This window comes from Colobus angolensis, unplaced genomic scaffold (genome assembly GCF_000951035.1).
Source record: "Colobus angolensis palliatus isolate OR3802 unplaced genomic scaffold, Cang.pa_1.0 Scaffold36, whole genome shotgun sequence".
Classification (NCBI taxonomy): Eukaryota; Metazoa; Chordata; class Mammalia; order Primates; family Cercopithecidae; genus Colobus; species Colobus angolensis.
In genome coordinates, this window is record NW_012116932.1 from 1744147 (window position 1) to 1753347 (window position 9201).

Genomic DNA, 9201 nt, shown 5'->3' on the forward strand with positions numbered 1-9201 from the left:
TCTCCTGACCTCGTGATCCTCCCGTCTCGGCCTCCCAGAGTGCTGAGATTACAGGCTTGAGCCACTGCGCCCGGCCAATTTTTGTATTTTCAGTAGAGAAGGGGTTTCACCATATTGGTCATGCTGGTCTCCAACTCCTCACCTGGTGATATGCCCCCCTTGGCCTCCCAAGGTGCTGGGATTACAGGCGTGAGCCACCGTGCCTGGCCTAGACCAGCCTCATTTCAAGGGCTCAGTGGCCCCCTGGAGCCACTAGACAGCATTCTGGACCAAGTCAAGTGGAGACAAATGTAGTTTCCCTGTCCATAGGGCGGAGCAAAGTGGGGAGGGGGCCGGCCGCGGTGGTTCACCCCTGTAATCCCAGCACTTTGGGAGGCTAAGGCAGGAGGATCACCTGAGGTCAGGAATTCAAGACCAGCCTGGCCAACATGGTGAAACCCCTCTCTACTAAAAAAATACAAAAGTTAGCCGGGCGTGGTGGCGGGCGCCTGTAATCTCAGCTACACGGGAGGCTGAGGCAAGACAATCGCTTGAACCTAGGAGGCGGAGGTTGCGGTCAGCCGTCATTGTGCCACTGCACTCCAGCTTGGGGGACACAATGAAAGTGTTTCAAAAACAAAACAAAAAACCAAAGTGGGGCGGGGGCTTTCATTAAAAACGGCAGTGAAGCCACCCCCAGAATGGGGCTGGGGCTCAAGGTTGCAGGTTGGGGGTTTCCAAATGGGGAGCTTTTCGCCACCCCATTTCCCCCTTCCTTCCCTTCCACTCAAGAGTCTCCTCCCGTAGTGGCATCGCCATCCAGACTCCACAGCCCGCGACCCCAGTCCCTAGCCCTCTCCTGCTGTTCCCGCTGTACCCCGGGAGCCTCCTACCTCAGAATTTACCCCGTCGGCGCCGCCTGTCATGTGGATGCTGCCTTGCCTGTCACTCAACTTCTTGCCCCGCCCCCCGTCTGGCCTAACGGTCGCTTACCTTGGTTTCCACAGCGACGCCATCAGGGGGCGTGGCAAAGGCACGCGCGGCGCCGAGGCCTCCTTTGGATTGGCGGATGGTCAAGCCCCTTCTCTTTAGCCCCTCCTACAGACGCTACGCCCCCTTCGGTGGCTCTCGCAAGCTGATTGGTCAATCGCCTGGTGCTAGCCTTAGTCTTGGTTCGGACCGGCCCCAAGGAGCAGGGGCTAAGGTGGGCGCCTCGTGTTCTGATTGGCCGACGGGGCGCGCGCGGCCGGGAGGGGCGGGGCGGACGCAGAGCCGCGTTTAGTCTAGCGCAGCGGTCGCGAGCGCTCTGGGTATCCTGTGCTGTGCCGCGCAGTTCGGCAGCAGCAGCCGCGGAGCTGTAGCCGCCGTGGGAGGGAACCATGAAGCACTACGAGGTAAGAAGCGAGAAACAGGACCCGTGTGGCCACTGCTGACCCATTGTTTTTCCTTCTTTGCGGGACCACGGGACCCCACTTTCTGGTCCTGTGCCCCGAAGGAAGAGTCGGACGGCGCAGGCGCAGTGGTCAAGCGTTGCGCCCCGGGCCACTCGTAAATTCCAATGCGCATGTGCGGAGGAGGTATTTATAAATCTGCAACCCAGGCTGTTTTGGGGGTGCTTTTTTTGGGGGGGTCTCTGCAGGGGCTGGGACGCTTGCAGGTTCCTTGTAGCTTCCCCAGCGGGCTGAGTTGCAGACTTTGTCATGGGAGCCACGAAGGTGCGGGACCCTTGCTCCCAATCCGAGGGAGTCTTGCACAAATCTTGCGCCACGCCGCCGCCACCAGCGTAGGAAGGGGCTTTGCAATCAGTCTTTCTTTGTACGACCTTTGGACCCCTTCCCTCGCCCGGGACGTTCCCGGGAGACTTAGGCGGTGAGGGAGGTGCAGCTCCACTGCTGGCTTTTGCAGAGCAGCGAAGCCTATCCTGCTTTCTGGTTATCTAAGGTCATCTCCGTCAACCCTTGGGTGTCATCAAGGAGAAATCTTCTACCACCCACAGCCACTCTTGAAGCCCATGTCTTCTGACTCCTAACTTGGGTCACTTTTTCCCCTAAAACGAAGCCTTTTGATGTGCTTATCGCCCTAGATGATAATATAATATTAATAATTCAACCAATTGTCCTTGAATTATTGCTGACTTTTAAGTAACTATCATCAAATAATAAAATTTGTTACCAGAATTCAAAATAAGAACAATTTAGCAAGTGCTTACTGTTGTGCTGGTGAGATTCTGTTACCTTGTATAAGAACTATTATTACTTCTGTTTGTAAGGATGAATAAAGTCTCAGAGATATCAAGTGACTTGTTCAGAGGCCCCTTGCTAGTAAATGCAAAACAGATAGGGAAACTCAGGACGCCAAGGTCTTAGTTCCTAGCCACTATGCCATGCTGGTCCTCAAACGAAAAACAGCAGGTCGAGCAATTTCTTGTTTCTCACTTCCCCTCCAATTTAAAAAATTCTGGCAAAATACACATAAAAGTTACCATCTTAACTATGTTTAAGTGTACATTTCAGTGGCATTAAGAACATTCAGGTTGTGCGACCACCCCCACCGCCCATCTCCAGAACTCTTTGCATCTTGCAAAACAGAAGGTGTAGCCATTAAATACTAATTCCCCATTCCTCTTCACCGCCACCTCTGGCAACCACCATTCTACTTTCCGTCTCAATGAATTGACTACTCTAGATACCCTGGATACGTAGAAAGATTTTTTTTTTTTTCTTCTGGAGACAGAGTTTCGGTCTTATTGCCTGGGCTGGAGTGCAATGGCGCGATCTTGGCCCACTGCAACCTCCGGGTTTAAGCGATTCTCCTGCCTCAGCCTCCTGAATAGCTAGGATTACAGGTGCCCGCCACCATGCCCGGCTAATTTTTTGTATTTTTAGTAGAGACGGGGGTTTCACCATGTTGGCCAGGCTGGCCTCAAACTCCTGACCTCAAGTGATTCGCCCGCCTCGGCCTCCCAAAGTAGTGGGATTACAGGTGTGAGCTAGCACACTTGGCTGTTTGTTTTTATTCACAAGTCGAATATTACTACCTCTACCTCCTGCCCCCTTTATTGCTATTATTTTTGGAAATTTACCCACAATTCTTTGAAGCCTTTGTTTTTTTGTGTTTTGTTTTTAGACGGAGTTTCACTCTTGTTGCCCAGGCTGGAGTGCAATGGCGCGATCTCGGCTCACTGCAACCTCCACCTTCCAGGTTCAAGTAACCTCCACCTCCAGGTTCAAGTGATTCTCCTGCCTCAGCCTCCCGAGGGGCTGGAATTACGGGCATGAGCCACCAAGCCCGGCTAATTTTTTGTTTTTAGTAAAGACGGGGTTTCTCCATGTTGGTCAGGCTGGTCTCGAACTCCCGACCTCAGGTGATCCACCCACCTTGGCCTCCCAAAGTCCTGGGATTACAGGCGTGAGCCCCTGCACCTGGCCCCTTAGAAGCCTTTAACCCAGAAATCCTGTAAGTTTTGACATGGTATCAAGAATGAGGAGGTTTGTATTCAATAATCTCTAATAATGTCATTTACATTTTCATTCTAGAATAAAGTTCTGATATGGATTCCCCTCTCAAACTCTGTGTCTAAACCTGTAGTCCCACTACTGTAGTCTCAGCTACTCAGGAGGCTGAGGCAGGAGGATGGCTTGAGCCCAAGAGGTTGAGGCTGCAGTGAGGCCAGAAATCAGGCCACTGCACTCCAGCCTTGGCAACAGAGACCCTGTTTCAAGAAAAAAAAAAAAAAAGCCACCACGTCCAGCTTGAAACATGCAGTTTGGAACATCCATATGGCATTTTGCAAAATGCAGCTGGTTTAGTTTTGCTAGTTAACAGTCAGATAAAGTAGGCCTCTGAGCACCCTGGGGGTGAGCGCTTTTGTTTCAGGAAGCTGGGCACAGCCTGAAGCCCGAGACTTGGACTGGAGAATATGCTCTACCATACTTAATCCTTTTCTCCCCCAGAAAGAAGGGGGAGCTTTGGCTGGGCATGGTGGCTCACGCCTGTAATTGAGCACTTTGGTAGACTGAGGTGGCTGGATCGCTTGAGGTCAGGAGTCCGAGACCAGCCTGGCCAACATGGAGAAACCTCGTCTCTACTAAAAATACAAAATTGAGCTGGGTGTTGTGGCACACGCCTGTAATCTCAGCTACTTGGAGGCAGAGGTTGCAGTGAGCTGAGATCATGCCACTGCACTCCAGCCTGGATGAGAGAGTGACAGTCTGTCTCAAAAAAAAAAAAATAGGGGAAATCTTCAAACTTACTGTTCAAAGTGACCTTGGAGGAAAATAATAAATTGATGTTTTGCTGCATTCTTTGTTATTCTCTGCCAACCTTTGCCAAGTACCCATGGAGGCGATAGTGACAGGGCTTCTGGGTGGGAGAAGCAGTTATCTCCTGGCCCAGCGGATTACATAGCAAGCAGATTAGTTTAACTGCATGTGTTTATTATAGATCAATAAAAATAGAAAAGATGCTTTCACTCACATTTAACAAGCAATTTGAGAAAAGGTTTATCTACATCAAAGAATGTATTTCTGGCCTGGCGAGGTGGCTGATGCCTGTAATCCCAGCACTTTGGGAGGCTGAGGCGGGTGAATCACTTGAGATCAGGAGTTCGAGACCAGCCTGGTCAACATGGTGAAACCTCGTCTCTACTAAAAACAAAAAAATTAGCTGGGCATGGTGGCACGTACCTTGTAGTCCCAGCTACTGGCTCAGAGGCTGAGGAATGAGAATCACTTGAACCTGGGAGGTGGAGTTGCAATGAGCCAAGATCACGCCACTGTACTCCAGCCTGGGTGACACAGCAAGACTCCGTTTTAAAAAAGTAATAATAAATAAAGGATATATTTCAGCTGGGCACAGTGGCTCATGCCTGTAATTCCAGCACTTTGGGAGGCCAAGGTGGGCAGATCACGTGAGGTCGGGAGTTCGAGACCAGCCTGGCCAACATAATGAAACCCCATCTCCACTAAAAATACACATATTACGCTGGGCGCGGTGGCTCACGCCTGTAATCCCAGCACTTTGGGAGGCTGAGGCGGGCGGATCATGAGGTCAGGAGATCGAGACCATCCTGGCTAACACGGTGAAACCCTGTCTCTACTAAAAATACAAAAAATTAGCTGGGCGTGGTGGTGGGCACCTATAGTCCCAGCTACTCGGGAGCCTGAGGCAGGAGAATGGCGTGAACCCGGGAGGTGGAGCTTGCAGTGAGCCGAGATCACGCCACTGCACTCCAGCTTGGGAGACAGAGCAAGACTCCGTCTCAAAAAATAAACAAAAAACAAAAAATTAGCCGGGTGTGGTGGTGGGCGCCTGTAATCCCAGCTACTTGGGAGGCTGAGGCAGGAGAATCACTTGAACTCAGGAGGCGGAGGTTGCAGTAAGCTGAGATTGCACCATTACACTCCAGCCTGGGTGACAAGAGCGAGACTCTGTCTCAAAAAAAAAAAAAAAAAAAATCTATTTCTACTTGGGACTAAATCCATCTTCCCACCCTCAAGCAGTCTCTTGTCCACTGAGAGGTTAGCCCCCTTCAAAAGACTTTCTTGGCTCCTGGAGAGACCTTGGGGATTATGAAGTGTAATTTACAGTTGATAGAGGTAACGCCCAGAGGGGTGCAGGACGTGCTGACTGTCACACAATGAATTCATGTCTGGTTGAGGACTGATATCATGGCAGTTGGGATCCCAGCAGGAGGGGAGATCGGTGGCTGTTTCCATAGTAGCCTCATATCACTGCCAAATCTCATCTGATCTGAGAGGAAAAGTTATCCATTCTGTGGCCTGATTGAGGTGAAGCCTCTATCTAGAACAGGTCACCTCCAGGCCTTGGCTGAAACCCTCTTCTTGGAATGGCAGAGCAGGCCTTGGCATTGTCTTGGGGTCAGAGCTAGGTCAGTAAGTGAACTGCTTATCCTAGGACACAGTAGTGTGTGTGTGTGTATTTTATTGCTGTTTTTGCCACTGCAGATGAGACTCAAAGCAATGAGCCCAGTAGCAACTGGAAAAACAGCTACTACATCTTGTAAATGAGCCTGTTAATTCCAGAGAAAATCAGTCTCTTCAGCCGCCAGCTGTTCAGGTCACTGCCCATTTCCCGCAGCTGAGTACCCAGAGGTGAGGAAGCCTCAGCCTCTTGAGGTCCCCACAACCCGTGTTTAGGATGCTTTCTTTTTTTTTTTTGAGACGGAGTCTCCTTCTGTCACCCAGGCTGGAGTGCAGTGGTGCGATCTCAGCTCACCGCAACTTCCACCTCCCCAGTTCAAGTGATTTTTCTGCCTCAGCCTCCCAAGTAGATGTTATTACAGGTGCATGCCACCACACCCAGCTAATTTTTGTAGTTTTAGTAGAGATGGGGTTCCACCATGTTAGTCCAGGCTGGTCTCGAACTCCTGGGCTCAAGCGATCCTCCTGCCTTGGTGTCCCAAAGTGCTGGGATTATAGGTGTGAGCCACCGCGCCTCGCCCAGGGGTGAGTCTTATTAGTACCTGGTCGGATAGGAACTAGTGTTCCACTTTACAGATAATGCAGCAGAAGCTCAGAGAGGTAAACTAAGCTGGTCAAGGTCACAGAGCCTAGAAGCTGCGGAGCTGAACCTGGGTTTGTCTAACTCCAGCTTTTTCCACGCTGATGGCTTCTCTGCTGATGCTGTCCTAGGACAGCTGGTGGCTGTCCTGCTGTGTTCAGAGGACAGAGCATCCCTGAAGGGAGGGTGAGGTGCTATGGGTCAGTGTGGACTGCTGGGAGAGGATCTCTGCCCTAAAATCAGATGAGCTGCCCCTTGCAGTAGGGGCAGGATTGAGAGTGATGAGCCTTGGCTGGGTGCAGTGGTTCACACTTGTAATCCCAGCACGTTGGGAGGCTGAGGCAGGAGAATCACCTGAGGTCAGGCGTTCGAGACTAGCCTGGCCAACATGGCAAAACCCCCTCTCCAATAAAAATATAAAAGTTAGCCAGGCATCATGGCGTGCACCTGTAATCCCAGGTACTTGGGAGACTGAGGCAGGAGAATTCGTTTGAACCTGGGAGGCAGAGGTTGCAGTGAGCCAAGATCGTGCCACTGCACTCCAGCCTGGGCAACAGAGTGAGTCTCTGTCTCAAAAAAACAAAACAAAAAAACAGAAAGTGGCGAGCCTTGAGCTGTAGTGAACTATAAAGACCTTTCCTATATTAGCCGGACTCAGGCCAAATTCCTGAGGGGGCTGGGGGGGGATCTTAGGCTTTTCAGATTTTCCTGCAGGCTTCTTGCTTTGAGCAGATGGTGACTCACTGGGCAGATTCTCCTGGTGGAGTCCCTTCTGTTCCCCTGGACGTAGCTTTGTACTTAGGCAATTTCTCTGCTGTAGGCACTCAGAATCTCAGAGCCCCAGGCTTGAGGGAATTTTTCTTGTTTAACTTCTGTAAAGTTACAGATGAGGGACTTGAGACCCAGAGAAGAAGGCCTTTTCCAGGGCTGCAGGCCAGTTCCCCTTTGGGTTGGGCAGTATTGATGATTGATACTCTTCCTGGGAAGGTGGCAGTGCCTGCGGGCTTTGGATCAGTGCTGGGCTCATATGCTTAACCGCCACTGACAAGGTTTGGAGCCCATGGGCAAGTGCTTTAGCCTCTTGAGCTAGTTGTATTTTTCTTTTTTTTCCTGAGACAGAGTACCCCCTCTGTTGCTCAGGCTGGAGTGCAGTGGTGCCATCTCGGCTCACTGCAACCTCTGCCTCCTGGGTTCAAGAGATTCTCCTGCCTCAGCCTCCTGAGTAGCTGGGTTTACAGGCACCCACCGCCACGCCTGGCTAATTTTTGTATTTTTAGTAGAGATGGGGTTTCACCACATTGGCCAGGCTGGTCTCGAACTCCTGACCTTAAGTGATCCTCCCGCCTTGGCCTCCCAAAGAGTTGGGGTTACAGGTGTGAACCCCCGCGGCTGGCCTTGAGCTAGCTTTTTCATCCATAAAATGACACCTGGGTGTGCAAGACCCGGCTCGCATTGTCTGATGGTGTGCATCTTCCCAACTCTGTGTTCAGGGATAGCAGGCTGACATCGCTAAGTCACAGGTAGGGTATTTACACTACGGAAAGTGGCAAGCGCTACAGCCCAAGCCCCTTCCTGTCTCCTGCCCAATGTTCATATTGACTGGGATAGTTGTCCCTGCATCCCAGGGTTATTATTGTTTGAAGGGGTTCTTGGTCTGGTGAGCATTGGATGAGCAGATACTTGCCTGGAAAAGCCTCGGCTTGGTGCAGCACCTTGCAGCAGCTAACATTTGACAAGTAGTGCGACCCTACTCACCTCTGGACACAGTAGGGCAGATGTGGGGAGGCGGGGCTTGAGGAAGGGGAAGGGTGCCAAGGAGGGGGAGGCGGGTCCCAAGGAGTGGGAGGCAGAGCTGGGCAGGAAAAGGCGTGTCCTGAGGAGGAGGAGGAGGAGGAGGAGGCGGGGCCAAAGTGGAAGAGGCGGGCTGGGATGTGAGAGGCGGGGCCAGGGATGGGGAGGCGAGGCTGAGGAGGAAGAGGTGGGGATCAGGAAGAGGAGGCGGGGCAAGGAGGAAGCCCTGGGACCCGGGAGGGGGAGGCGGGACCCGGGAGGGGGAGGCAGGACCGAGTAGCAAGAAAGTGGGACGGGATGTGTGGTGGGCTTTGGTGTGTGCCAGATGGAGTAGCTATTTCAGCCGCACCCAGGTGGGTTTAGAGGCTCCACCAGCTGGGCCCAGCAAAGCCCTCTGGACTAACTGGTTCCTGAGGAGATCAGAGGAGGGTTGACAGCCTTGAGTAAGGGCGGTGCTTGGAAAGGCCTTGCAGCTCTGATAAGGTGGTTGGGTTTGGTCGGGAATCCTGCACTTGCACTGACAAGCCTGGCTGCGTGAGAAAGGCCAGAGACCTTGAGCTAGTTGGTCAAGTTCAGGCTGGGTCTTAACACCTTCTTGCTGATATTGACAGTGGCAGCTGAGAATATTTTAATACCTGGGACATTTCCCGCAGCAGCCAGAACATAGTAATCGTCCTAGTAAATTACGGTGAATGTAGTGCTTAATTCTAAGTGGTGTTTTTTTTGTTTTTTTTTTTTTGGGACGGAGTCTCACTCTGTCGCCCAGGCTGGACTGCAGTGGCCGGATCTCAGCTCACTGCAAGCTCCGCCTCCCGGGTTTACACCATTCTCCTGCCTCAGCCTCCCGAGTAGCTGGGACTACAGGCGGCCGCCACCTCGCCCGGCTAGTTTTTTGTATTTTTTAGTAGA

The 9201-nt window shown here is 51.9% G+C and overlaps 1 protein-coding gene across 2 annotated transcripts in view; it reads left to right on the forward strand.

Moving 5' to 3' along the window:
- The first annotated feature begins 1222 nt into the window (after positions 1-1222).
- The window catches only part of TECR (trans-2,3-enoyl-CoA reductase), a 51546-nt gene continuing 43567 nt past the window's right edge, over positions 1223-9201 (forward strand). The window contains exon 1 of one of the 2 annotated variants that reach the window (XM_011953213.1): positions 1223-1373. In XM_011953213.1, coding sequence (XP_011808603.1) covers positions 1359-1373 — 15 coding nt within the window. In that variant the 5' untranslated portion in view covers positions 1223-1358. The remainder of the gene's footprint in view (positions 1374-9201) is intronic. The other variant, XM_011953212.1, reaches the window with a different exon arrangement.